At 43.9% G+C, this 14,144-nt stretch overlaps 1 protein-coding gene across 1 annotated transcript in view; it reads right to left on the minus strand.

Annotated features, from left to right (window-relative positions):
- Positions 1-14,144, minus strand: part of LOC144502045 (ectonucleotide pyrophosphatase/phosphodiesterase family member 7-like) — a 164,552-nt gene that overhangs the window by 16,050 nt on the left and 134,358 nt on the right. The window contains exons 2-4 of the mRNA XM_078226056.1: positions 8,131-8,312; positions 3,959-4,104; positions 425-1,054 (exon numbers count right to left, since the gene is read on the minus strand). Coding sequence (XP_078082182.1) covers positions 425-1,054; positions 3,959-4,104; positions 8,131-8,312 — 958 coding nt within the window. The remainder of the gene's footprint in view (positions 1-424; positions 1,055-3,958; positions 4,105-8,130; positions 8,313-14,144) is intronic.

Here is a 14,144-nt window from a genome sequence, read left to right on the forward strand (position 1 = left end):
AGAACCAGTTAGCTTTTGGATCCTAGACTTCTTTACAGGACCGGTTAACAATTGTAGTTAGGATGAATTGACTGTTTAAAACGTGTTCTGGGTTGTTTTATTTTAGGATTTTGTTGTTTGTTTTAGAATACAGCAACTTGAGCTCAGTTGCTGTATTGGAATTATCACAGTTTTCAAAATGTGAGCAGAGCTTTCAGAGCAGGTTGTTGGATGTGGATTAGGTTGAAGCCTCCTCAGTGAGATGGAAGTCTTAATAAAAAGTTCCTTTTTTTCAGCTTTCTACTTACAGAACATCAACCAGGCAGGGAAAAGCCTCAAGGAAGAACTGCGTAATTGGAATAATATCGGGTTAAGATGGTGTGGTGGAGGTATGGGCTGTACCAAGTGCCCTTTTCACTTTTACTCGCTCTATTTATGCACTCACCCCATGAATAACGTAGCCGAGATCACCGTACATGATAATTGGGAGAATTCTTTCACTGTTGGAATATCGAAGTCTTTTTGGAAAATCTTCCTTTTTAAAAACATTTAGATGAGGATGGGCACCTTTTAGAACCTGGTACACTTTTTCTAGTCTTCCTTCTTTGGGGAGTAGCATGGCAGTGGGTCCATAATCAAGTAATTCAAAGGCAATGTCTTTGAATGAGAAGTTGGCGAATCTTGACAGTACAATTTCAGTCACTGCTGGCTCCTTCAGCACCGTAGTCATTCCATGATCAGCAGTGATGATAACATTGAGTTTGGATTTCAAGCCATACCTTTCAATTCTTTGCAGTAAATAACCCACTGTTCTGTCCACCTGGCGGACCATGTCCTTTCTCTGTTTTGATTCAGGTCCATGTTTGTGGCCAGCTCCATCCGGTTCACCAAAATACAATGAAACAAAATCCAGATCTTCCACAGTGAACCATCCCATTACCAAGTCAATGTTCTCTTTCCAGGCTGTTTCATTGTTGTACTTGTACATTGGAGACTCTACAACTTTCAGGAAAATGTCATCTCCATCGTAGATGGGTTTGGTCCCAGGGAAGTGAACAGAACCTGTTTTTAAACCCTTCAGAAATAAAAAAAAGGACAAAAATTTTATGAATAATGATCCATAGAATCATAAAAAATACAAGCAGGAGCAGGCCATTCGGCCCTTCGAACCTGCTCCATCATTCATTTTGATCGTGAATGATCATCAAATTCAATATCCTGATCCCTTTAGCCCCAAGAGCTACATCTAATTTCTTCTTGAAATCACACAATGTTTTGGTCTCAACTACTTTCTATGGTAGTGAATTCCACACATTCACCACCCTCTGGGTGAAGAAATTTCTCCTCACCTCAGTCCTAAAACATTTACCCCTAGGTGCAGCAGGTGATCAAGAAGGCAAATGGAATGTTGGCCTTTATCGTGAAGGGGATGGCGTATAAAAGCAGGGAGGTCTTGCTGCAATTGTACAAGGTACTGGTGAGGCCGCAACTAGAGTACTGTGTGCAATTTTAGTCCCCTTGTTTGCGAAAGGATATATTGGCCTTGGAGGGAGTACAGAGAAGGTTCACCAGGTTGTTATCGAAGATGAGGGGGTTAGCTAATGAGAGATTGAGTAGATTGGGACTGTACTCGTTGGAGTTTAGAAGGCTGAGGGGAGATCTTATAGAGACATATAAGATAATGAAGGGGCTAGACAGGGTAGAGGCAGAGAGATTCTTTCCACTTAGACAGGAAACAAGAACTAGAGGACACAGCCTCAAAATAAGGGGGAGTCAGTTTAGGACAGAGTTGAGGAGGAACTTCTTCTCTCAGAGGGTAGTGAATCTCTGGAATTCTCTGCCTAATGAAGCAGTGGAGGCTACCTCGTTAAATATGTTTAAGACACAAGTAGATAGATTTCTGATCAATAAGGGAATTAAGGGTTATGGGGAGCGGGTGGGTAACTGGAACTAAACCACTATCAGATCAGCCATGATCTTATTGAATGGCAGGGCAGGCTCGAGGGGCTAGATGGCCTACTCCTGCTCCTATTTCTTATGTTCTTATGTTATCCTCAAACTATGACCCCTAGTTCTGGACTCCCCCACAATTGGGAACATTCTTTCTGAATCTACCCTGTCTAACCCTATTAGAATTTTATAAGTTTCTATGAGATCACCTCTGATTCTTCTAAACTCCAATGAATATAATCCTAGTCGATTTTGTCTCTTCTCATATGACAGACCTGCCATCCCAGGAATCAGCCTGGTAAACCTTTGCTGCACTCCGTCTATAACAAGGACATCCTTCCTCAGAAAAGGACATCAAAACTGCACACAATACTCCAGGTATGGCTTCACCAACGCCCTGTACAATTGCAGTAAAAAAAGTCACTCATTCTAAATCTGCACAGTAACGCTATTTCTCAGAACATATTCATCTCATGAACTTGCATTTCAAAGATATGCTTGGGACCTGGCCTACGTGTATGGAGAATAGGAATGTGAGGTCCCTTGGCGAAAAGAGTTGCACTGTTTTTGTTTGTTGTTACCAGGAGTGTAACTTCATTGTGGTGTCAAAGTTGGTTTCCAAATTATCATAAGATCTTTTAGGATTTTTAAACATACCTGACCCTAATTGAAATGTTTAGAGAACAGGGACTTGATTTTTGGTGTTGGCTCCTGAACCTGCCATCAGGAGGAAATGCGGTTGGGAACCCACACATGGAGCACCAGGAGCAAGAGGGTGATTCTTGAGGAGACAGTCAATTAGCTGAGAGCCCTGACCAATTAAGGATGGAGGGTGATCTCTTGAGGCTGAAAGGCCAACAGAAGGCCCTCCGGCACTGACATCAGCAGCCCCATGGTCAGAGGCCGGGAGCTGAAAATGTCCATAAGAGAAAGAAAGGGCACCTCAAGGTGGAGGGTGCCCTCCAGAGTTTTTATTGGTCCTTGAAAACAAAGAGGAGGTTGCTGCCTGGCTCCCATTATGGAGGGGCCAACCCCTCCTCTGGATGATCAGTGGCTATATGCTCTGTGACTGCAGAAGGGTGGGTGTTGGTTAAGCGGAGTGAGCACCCCCCCCACCCCCCCCCCCCCCCCCCCGCCTCCTCTGTCTCTGGTCGCACCTTCACAACCGTGTGAAAACTCTGTCCACGGGACTTCCCCATTCCCCCAGTCACTCTCTAAGAAGTTAAGTTTTGCCACCTGGGAGAAGAGTTCTGCATACCTACGGTTACTTTTGCTTACGTTCTCCTGGGTCTGGCATCTGGGGTGTGTCAGCCAGGCAATGCAAACTGGGTGCCACACTGGGGCCTCTGGTCTTTCACCAGTAGCTGCAGTATAAAAGCAGCCTTACCCATGGGAAGGAATTTAGAACATTCACAGAAATGTTCAATTTCACTATGACAACCTCTGCCTATATTAAGGAGCCTCTCCCCTTCTACATATGCTACTCTTAAACAAATTCTCCACATAAACGGAAATAAACCATAAATTTCAATTCTGCTATGTCTAAGCAATCTTCATGAAAACAGTTTGGTGGCCATTATAAATTGGATTGCACTCTCTGTCCATCATCTCAGGGGCACCAATCGGATCAGTGTGATTGGTTGCTTTTGTGCATTTGTTTGTTGCACAGGAATTATGTACAACCGATCATTTTGGTAACTGTTCATATATAAGTCACATTCATGGGCCTGAAACAAGGAGTAAGCTCCTTCCATACATTTGCAGAGGCCTGTTTGAGGCCCCCCTTTGCAAAATTTGTTTGCAACTGTCCACAGCATGCGACATGTATGCCAAAGTCAGTATTCTTTAGTGCTTGGCGCAATTCTTCAATGGACAGCCACCAGAATCGTTTTTTCATTTAATTTAACTCATCTTATTGTGCAGCCAGGAGACACGGGATTATGCTACATATTAAAGTTGCTGATGACTATCATTTGCACCCCTCCTTCTCCCGTAGATTTAGGTAAAATATTCCAATGATTTGGTTTACCTGTCGCTGAGCAGTGATCCAGAGGGGCAAACTTCCATTGTCCCAATACTCATTAACACCCTGTGTCTGATAATATGGTTTTTTCTGTCCAGTTGTTGTATTGAACCACATGTTGTGGATCACGCCATGAGCCTCTATATATCTTCCTTTGGAGAAAATAGAAGCTTAGTTTCTTATTTTGTAATTCTGCCACTCAAGATTCACCATGACTGAATCAACCAATGGGCGCAGTTCTCCCAGCCTGTTCGCCATGCACACACATCCCATTATGGTCATTAAATCTTGTGAGAGGGTCATAATGGGGTTTGCACTGGTGAGATTACCGAGCGCGATGTTCCTAGGCCTTTCCTGATGACCCAGAAATTAGGATGCATTCAACTGTGATTAAATGGCTTTATGCCATTGCTTTGGACCACAACAGATGCTCCCTTCCCGCCTTCGCCAACATGACATCATACTAGCGGGGAATCACTGCTGGTTTCCAAAAATGGAAACCAGTTTTGATGGCCACACTGGGATGCAGAGGTGGGTATAGTGCCTGGGAGGTGAGGGACATGGCTGGCATTGCCAGGTTGACAGTGGCAGGGGCAGGGCTGGGCTACCAGGTGGTGGAAGGGTTGTATCTGCATGACAGTGGCGGGTGGGGGGAAGGACACTGAGAATGGGGGGTTCCACCCGATGCCAGCGAAGATAGCGGGGAGGGGGTTGGGTTACCCTGATGCCTGTGTGGTGTGGGATGGCGGAGTGTGACCCGACCTTTGAGTGGCAGGGGAGAGGCTGGCGTCTGTGTTTGAGGGTTGGTGGTGATGTTCCCCTATCTGTCGGGGGTCCCGTTGTCTAGTGGTGTGGGGGGGGGGGGGGGGGGGAGCTGGGGAGAAGGGGGACATTTAATTCACTTTGAAATTGGGGCACCATTTTAAAAATGGTGCCCCACCCAATCTCTGTGGAGCTGGCCTTGACGGCTCTATCAGACTCTGCCCGGCCAGAATGATAGTGTAAAACATGTCCGCCTGCTTTTTTTTGACAAAGTGTCATAAGGTCTGAAGTGAAAACCAGGCTGTGTTTCTGGGGAGAAACATGCTGGTTTTCAGCCAGAACCTAATTCTACTCAATGAATATGACCTCTTAGTCTCGCTTTGCTGCTCTCATACTTACACGGTGATTAACACCACTTACCTTATTTATTTAATGGTAAACAAACATACTTCATTCAAATTTTGCACAGAACATCTTTGGGTGAAAGGTTATTATTTACTTGCTCTGTCTTTACGTTTTTGTTTAAGGGAGAAACAATTTTTGCTGAATTGACATGTGCCTCACGATTGTCAGGAAAAATACCTGAGTAGTTACGAATGTGACTAGTGTTACTCAATCATCCTTTGAGGTTTACGCGTTCAGCTGCTGCCCAGAAGCAGTGCACAACTGACATTTTCTGCTGCAGCTCTTGACGAGTACCACTTTGAAGAGAGAGTTCTCAGCACGTGTGATTTAGCAAACCATTGAAGAAAGAAATGTGCTCAAAATATCTGATCCAATTTTGTTACAGACTAGCAGTCTGATAAAACTTTGCACAAAGGACAATTGAGTAACAGTATAAGATTATGGAGAATTTTATTTTTTTTAAAAACCCTTCCTGCTTAGTTGCAATGCTGGTAAGGTTTGTGATGGTACTGTGATCTTTTTGGTAGCTGGTACAATGGCTTGATTGCCCTTATTCTATGCTTTAATCACCATCGATTAAAACTTAAACAGCTAACCATGTCCTGGAACCAAAAGAGAAAATGCTGGAAAATCTCGGCAGGTCTGGCAGCATCTGTAAGGAGAGAAAAGAGGCTGACGTTTCGAGTCCAGATGACCCTTTGTCAAAGCTCTGACAAAGGGTCGTCTAGACTGGAAACGTCAGCTCTTTTCTCTCCTTATAGATGCTGCCAGACCTGTCGAGATTTTCCAGCATTTTCTCTTTTGGTTTCAGATTCCAGCATCGCAGTAATTATTATAATGTCCTGGAAACTGGAGAACTGTTTGTTTTTTAAATAAAGGATTTTTACAAGGAATGGCTAAGGAGAGGTTGCCAAAGGAATAAAGGGGAATCTGAATTTAATGTATTAAAATAGATGACTAAAATTCATTTAAATTAGACCGGTATTTTTCAGGGTGAACCCAATATTGGTAAAGTATTATGTCATATCTCTCCCTTTTTTCTCTTTGACTGACCTTGGAAGACACAGGCTTGACAGCAATAGAAACTGTCTATTTATTTATCACTGTCACAAGTAGGCTTACATTAACACTGCAGTGAAGTTACTGTGAAAATCCTCCAGTCGTCACACTCCGGCGCCTGTTCAGGTACATTGAGGGAGAATTCAGCATGGCCAATGCACCTAACCAGCACGTCTTTTGGACTGTAGGAGGAAACCGGAACACCCGGAGGAATCCCATGCAGCCATGGGGAGAACGTGCAAACTCTGTTCAGACAGTGACCCAAACTGGGAATCGAACAAGGTCCCTGGAGCTGTGAGGCAGCAGCGCTAACCACTGGGCCACCGTGTCGCCCAGCATTTCCCTGCTTTTTACAGTGAAATTGTTACGACCACTTATATGCTTACGGTTGCCTGCGCTATCAAAACCACCTGGAGCTTTTAGCAAAACAGCAGGAATGATAAATACAGAAAATTGCTCATAGGTAATTTTAAGGTTGAAATTATGGTTTATAAATATGCATTTTGATTCCTTACAATTGGTAACTAAATTTACAACAAATAGAAATTATTTTACATATGGGCAGTGGGTTGGGGGACCCAGTTATGCCAAATAAGAGTTTATTTTATCCGAGTTGATTTAAAATGTTTCTCTACTATTTAAAATGGACAAGATTATCTGTATTATTATGGCAGTCAACTCTTTGGGTGTTGTTGTGATAATACAAATGACATTGAAAAGGGGATCGTAAGAAGGCCGGCTGTGGTACTAAGTGGTGCTATAAGTAGAGTAAGGAATTAGATTTACAGATTTGATACTGAATAGATGAATGCCAAATGGAGATGAGTATTGCTAATGAAGGAAAATATATGAGTGCCAAAATTACTATGGTTGCCCAGTGAGGAGTTTGTGGTGTCAAAATATGCATTCAGATGTTGCTTGACCAGTCATAAAGAGCTAATCCACAAATTTAAATCATTATTGGAAAGGGAATTATAGAATCTAGAAGCACTACAGTGCAGAAGCAGGCCATTCAGCCCATTGAGTCTGCACTGACCACAATCACACTCAGGCCCTATCCCTGTAACCTCATGTATTTGCCCCAACTAGTCCCCCTGACACTAAGGGGCAATTTAGCATGTGTGGCATGGTGGCACAGTAGTTAGCACTGCTGCCTCACAGTACCAGGAACCCGGGTTCGATTCCAGCCTTGGGTGACTGTCTGTGTGGAGTTTGCATATTCTCCCCGTATCTGCGTGGGGTTTCCTCCGGGTGCTCCGGTTTCCTTCCACACTCCAAAGATGTGCAGGTTAGGTGCATTGGCCATGCTAAATTGTTCCTTAGTGTCCCAAGATGTGTAGGTTAGGGGGATTAGTGGGGTAAATACTTGGGATTACAGGGAACAGGTCTGGGTGGGATTGCCCCTTGGTGTCAGATTACGTGGGGCTACAAAGATAAGGCCTGGGTAGGATTGTTGTCAGTGTAGACTTGATGGGCCAAATGGTCGCCTTCTGCACTGTAGCGATTCTATGATTCTAACCCACCTAACCTGCACATCTTTGGACTGTGGGAGGAAACCCACACAGGACGAACATGCAAACTCTACACAGACAGATACCCGAGGCTGGAATTAAACCCGACTCCCTGGTGCTGTGAGGCAGCGGTGCTAACCACTGTGCTACTGTGCTACCCCTAAACAGAATTGAATGTTACATTTTCAGTATATGTAAACAGAAATGTTGTACTTGGGGGAATAATAACTAACAAATATCAAGGAGAAGCCACAGAAATCTTCCAATGATATCTATAATTAAAATGTAATTATATGTAGTTAACACATTAATTTCACTTTTGCTGAATAACAATAAGGTAAATAAATTACTGTTCATTGATTAATACAATTGTACAGGATTCTCGTTATTTACATAATTGGTATAGGTACATTGAAAGGAAGCTGATTAAATAGGACTTACCTGTTAGCAGTGTGAAATGAGATGGAGAGGTTATTGTAACAAAGGGGGGTGTAACATATTTTGCTTTTACACCTTCTTTGACCAGATGCTGTAAATGTGGGGTTTCAACGTCTTGGTCATAATCCCAACGAAAGCCATCAAAAGAAATGAGTAGCAGTTTGTTCTGACTCTTCTTTCCCCCTCTAAAGAGAGGATAACTGTATGTTAACGATAGCAGAAGGATCAGGCATAGGATAGAATGCATTCTCATGGTTTCTTCCAGTTACTGCAGCAATCCAGACCTAAAAAAATGATGTGCTGACCTATGAGCAAGTAGAGCTTATATAGCTTTATCTTATCCCAGAATAAATCTTTATAGTAGAAGAAAGATTTCAAAAGAAACTGGCTTACAGTTTTCACTTTGGGCTAGTTCTACTGGAGATTACAACTCTGTAATCTATGCTGCATGTTGTTTATCCGCTGCATAGGAGTACCTGATAGCTTCAAGGTGGTAAAATTATCTACCAAATGACAAAGGATAGATCTATTTGAGCAGATTTAAAGCCATTTTGTAATATTCTTAGAACCAGGCTTAAATATTTATAAAAAACCAAGTTGAACAAGTTCAGAACAAACTAGAATATGAACATCTCGCCCCTTGCCAGGTGTAATTTGTTTGAAATCTGTTCTCACACTAGATGAGTTTGCACATTCTCCCCATATCTGCGTGGGTTTCCTCCGGGTGCTCCGGTTTCCTCCTACAATTCAAAGATGTGCGGGTTAGATTGATTGCCCCTTAGTGTCGGGGGACTAGCAGGGTAAATATAAGAGGTTACGGGGATAAGGCCTGGGTGGGATTGTTGTCGGTGCAGGCTCGATGGGCCAAATGGCCTCTTTCTGCACTGTAAGGGTTCTATGATTCTAGATGATTTAGGGATGAGCCGGTTAAGAATACTGGTATCCTTACCAGTTTGTTTTTTATGTTGCTATATGAATGAATAAGCAGGACGTATTCAGGAACTGGTCACATGGGGGGGGGGGGCAATATTTGTCCAATTGTACATTCACTTTAGAATGAAAGGAACTCTTCACATCGCAGTGGGAGAGGTTCGCCGAGCATTTCATTCCTAGTCTGCTAAAATATCATTCTTCTCTTTCCTTTTCAATTTACTTTGGAATCCTCCTGGAATATATTGAGGCAACGTTGAGAAGTGGTATGTACGTTAGGGCATAGCTCCTTTAAGGTCATGTGATCTGGGGTGTGGGAGCAACTGGTTGGGAAATGCCCTGAGTGGACAGTCAACGTTCAGAGTGTGGAGCGAGTAGACTGAATAAAGATCTGTGTGCCCTGAGCCTGGCTGCAGAGTAGTTCTTGAGGAGACACCTCAGTACTGAGAGATTTAACAGAAAGTAAATGCATTTTGCTTCAAAAATGGATGACGAAGCAGCAACCAACAGGATCAAGGGGTATATAGATCAGAAAGTCTATCCTACCATTGCCTGACTCCTCTTCCCCGTGACTCCCAAAGAACTGGTGTCCCGACTCCTCCTTCCTAAGTTCTGATTCTTTTTGCAATGATATTGTGGAACCTCCAACTTTCACCAACAGGGTCTCATTCAGTTGTCCCTTCTAAAATCGGTTGGCAGTTATCTCTCGGGACTTCACTGAGCTGAGATACTGAAGTCATTAACAAAATAAATACTTCAAACTGGGGGGCATTAGTCCCTTCCACTTGCTGATACCTTTCTGCGCCTCATGTTGTTTCTACATTTCCCCTGCCCCACCCATCAATCCCACCACCATCTTTGCATGTCAATCACCTGGCCCTTCACCTGCACACACTCCCAGTTCAGCCCACCTCCTCTCACCCTTGTCTTTCTCCCCTTTAACAACTGGTTCTGGTCACTCCTTGGGGCAGGGGGCAGTTTTCTGTGGCGAGAGAAGCCTTTCAGGTCGATGACCTCTCGCTGGAATGGGAAGCTGTTAAAAATTAACAGCTGTTATGCAAATACAGTGCCAGGGAAAAGTGCGACAGGAAAAGAACAAAAGGAAGAGATCTGCAAAAGGGCAGGAGAGATTAAGTAATCAAAGTAATGATGGTGCAATTCCAAAGGATAACAGAACATGTATATAAAGAAATTGTAATTGGAAGAGGTCCAAGTGTTTACAGCAGAGTTTGGGGTATCATTGAATCTCTACAGTGCAGAAGGAAGCCATTCGGCCCATTGAGCCTGCACCACCCTCCCTGTCCCCCGATCGGGGGGAATGAATGAAAAATGTGGCAAAGAGAAAATTCCCACAATGTGGCTAAAGAAATATAAAGGTAGATCCCAGAGACATCCCAACAGCCATGCACCAATAGAAGACCCACACCTCAGTGCAACAGTCCATATCACCTCTACCTCTAATGGCACCAGAGCAGCCTTCCTCCCTGGTTATGTACTTGCTTAAGAGCAAAGGGTATGGGGGAGGGGGGGGGGGAATATGGAGAAGAAATGTTCCATTCAACAAATGTGGCCCATGGAGTTGTGTGTTTGACACCTTTTCCTGGTACAAGGGCTTCCCAAGATGGCCGAAGGTTGATTATTGTTACCACAGGCAGGAATGGCTTATTTGTTTCCACTTGTTTTCAAAGATGTGCCAGTTAGGTGGATTGGCCATGGTAAATTGCCCCTTAGTGTCTCCTTAGGTGGATTAGCCATGCATAATGTCTGGGGTTCTGGGGATAAGCACAGTAAGAAGTTTCACAACACCAGGTTAAAGTCCAACAGGTTTATTTGGTAGCAAATACCATAAATACCACGAAGGGGCAGCGCTCCGAAAGCTTATGGTATTTGCTACCAAATAAACCTGTTGGACTTTAACCTGGTGTTGTGAGACTTACTGTGCTTACCCCAGTCCAACGCCGGCATCTCCACATTCTGGGGATAAAGCAGAGGGGAGGGCCTGGGTGGGATGATCTTTCGGAGAGTTGGTGTGAACTTGCTGGGCTGAATGGCTTTTTTTCACACTGTAGGGATTCTATGGTTCTTCATTACATGGGTCAAAGAGTTCCCCAAAATTGAAGCACAGTAAATGGAGTTCAATGAGGGGAAAGGTGAAGTAGTGCACTTTAGGAGGACTAATATGGAAATAAATTTACTATAAATGGCATGCTTCTGAAAAGTGAAGGTGAGCAGGGAAACCTTGGTGCTCACTTACACATGTCCTTTAATGTGACAGAGCAAAGTGATCTGATGATTCAAGAGCCTTATGAAGTATAAGGATGTGAATTTAAGAAGTGAATGTGTAGAGGTTTCCAAGATGATCGGAGGTTTTAATAAATAAGAAAGAGAAATGCTATTCCCTCTGGAAAATATGATGTGGAGATGCCGGAGTTGGACTGGGGTGGGCACAGTAAGAAGTCTCACAACACAAGGTCACTCACCTGATGAAGGAGCAGCGCTCTGAAAGCTCGTGATTCCAAATAAACCTATTGGACTTTAACCTGGTGTTGTGAGACTTCTTAATCTGGAAAATAGAATCCCTATAGTGCAGAAGGAGGCCATTTGGCCAATCAAGCTTGCACCAACAACAATCCCACCTAGGCCCTATCCCCGTAACCCCATGTATTTACCCTGCTAATCCCCCAAACACTAAGGACAATTTAGCATGGCCAATCATCCTAACCTGCACATCTTTGGACTGTGGGAAGGACTGGAGCACCCGGAGGAAAGCCACGCAGACACGGGGAGAATGGGCAAACTCCACACAGTCACCCGGGGCCGCAATTGAACCCGGGTTCCTGGCGCTATGAGGCAATAGCGCCACCGTACTGCCCAATTAGGTCAATAATGAATGGTCAATAATTTTAAAATCATTGATAAAAGATCTCGAGATGCAACAAGAACTTCTCAAGCTACCTTTAAATTCATTTTAAGATAAGGTTGTCACGAACCCATCGAAACAAAATGCCTTGAAAGCAAATTGGTAATCTTGCTGATTTTAAAATTAGAATATGGTACCAGTGTATCAGATGCACAGATCTGATAAAAGATTTGAATTATTCTGTTATTCGAGGCAATGGTAATACATGATACAAAGTTTCATTTTACACCAACTTAACAACAGGGACGGTCTAGGGACAATAATTTAGACTCGCAAAATGAACTTTGAGTTAATAGATCCAATTAAAGGTTGTTGCAGCCTTGGAGAGCTGCATCAAATAAGAGAAGGGATAGGAGACAATGTGAAGCATGTTGTGCATGGTGGGAAACATTGACCACCTGAAACTTGGAGTTACTGCAGCTGAGGATACATTGCACCGTCGTGGTTGTTTTGAGAGAACCAGCACATTATTAGCCTTGCAGTATCGTGCACCAGATAAGAAAATTCTGATAAAAACAAATTGCAATCTAACAAACCTTGCACCCCTCTCATAAACCAACTGACGTGAACTTTAGAAAACAATAACGTCAGCAACATTAAGCCTTCAAATTGCTTTTGAGAAACCTGTTCCCGAGAAAGGTTACGCGCTGGTGATATATCGTTAAACTGACCAACGTAATTCAGAGAACTAAGCCAACAAATGTGGATGTGTTGCAATTACACCACCAGAGTTTAATTTTCGCCCACCGTACCCTGACGGGAAGCCTTTAAAAATTGAGCTTCGAATTGAAATTACAATTTTTCTCTCCACCTTCCCGCTGGTCACCATTTTCAAGGCTCACTGCAGTTAGATCGCCTCTGATTTAAAGCAAGTGGAAGCCTCACAAGTTAATTTGAATTCAGCTCCGGTAACATCAGTGGGGAAGAGTGGGATTCGGAGAGTGGAGGGGGGGGGGGGGGGTCAGAAGGTGGAATGGAAAGCTCGCCAGCCAGCTAGCAAGAGGGTCAGAAAATGTTGGAAAATCTCAGCAAGTCTGACAGCATCTGTGGAGAGAGAATAGAGCCAACGTTTTGAGTCTAGATGACCCATCGTTAGAGCTCACAAAGGGTCATTGAGACTCGAAATGTTGGCTCTATTCTCTCCCCACAGATGCTGTCAGACCTGCTGAGATTTTCCAGCTGCTTCTGTTTTTCAGATTCCAGCATCCACAGTATTTTGCTTTGAGCTAGCAAGAAAGTATCTGATGGAAAGAGCAGCAGAAAGATGTCATTAACTCAAAGAATTGCTAATAAAATGCAAGCTGAAGGTGCCTTCCTTCTTTTCAAAAGTCCAGGGTTATGGGATGGATAGCTACTCTCCAGTTGCCATTTCATGTTGTTAAACTATTGATATTTGCACCATTATTTATATTTCATACCACTTGATACCCGTTTTTATGGCATTATTTCTGAAGGACACTCACATTTTAAGTTCCTAAGCTTTCAAAAATATTGGCCCAGATCCTCTGAACAAAGGCAATGATGGTTTGATTGCCAATACAACTCAAAACGTCGCCCGACTCAATGTTGCTCTTCCCTCAGTCAACAGCGTCAGAGCAAGGTAGAGTTGTGGGAAAAGGGGACATCCCCACCCCACTTTACAGCAGTAGCTGCCATATAGTAAGTTTAAAGGAGTGTCCTATCAAGTGAGTGAATGGATTAGTGTATAGAGTGGGTAGGTGGGTGAATGGGTAGTTGGGTCAGAGGGTACTTTGGTTGAGATGGGTAGTTAGATTGTGGATGGGTTGGGAGGGTTAGTCAGGTTGCGGGAGGGGGGGGGTTGCCATTGGGTGCTTGGGGCAGTAGTTGGGTCATTTGGGATGGTCAGGTCTGGTCGGATGATGTTGGTCGGGAGGGGGTTGTCGAGAAGGGTAGTTGGGTTGAGAGGATTATCTGGTCAGATTGATGGAGGGGTAAGTCAAGTCGGTTTGGCCGGAGAGGTCAGTGGGATGGCTGTGGGCTAGTTGGGTCCAGTCATGTGGGGTAGTTGGATTGGTAGTCGGGTGTTCAGTGTGGGTGGTTGGGTCCGATTGGGGTGGTAGTTAAGTCTGGTCAGGGTGGGTGGAGTGGTCAGGTGGGTTAGGGGTGTTTAGGGAGACAGTTGTGGAGTTACCTAGCTGTTGGACTG

The sequence above is a fragment of the Mustelus asterias genome, chromosome 12, assembly GCF_964213995.1.
Source record: "Mustelus asterias chromosome 12, sMusAst1.hap1.1, whole genome shotgun sequence".
NCBI classification, from domain to species: domain Eukaryota; kingdom Metazoa; phylum Chordata; class Chondrichthyes; order Carcharhiniformes; family Triakidae; genus Mustelus; species Mustelus asterias.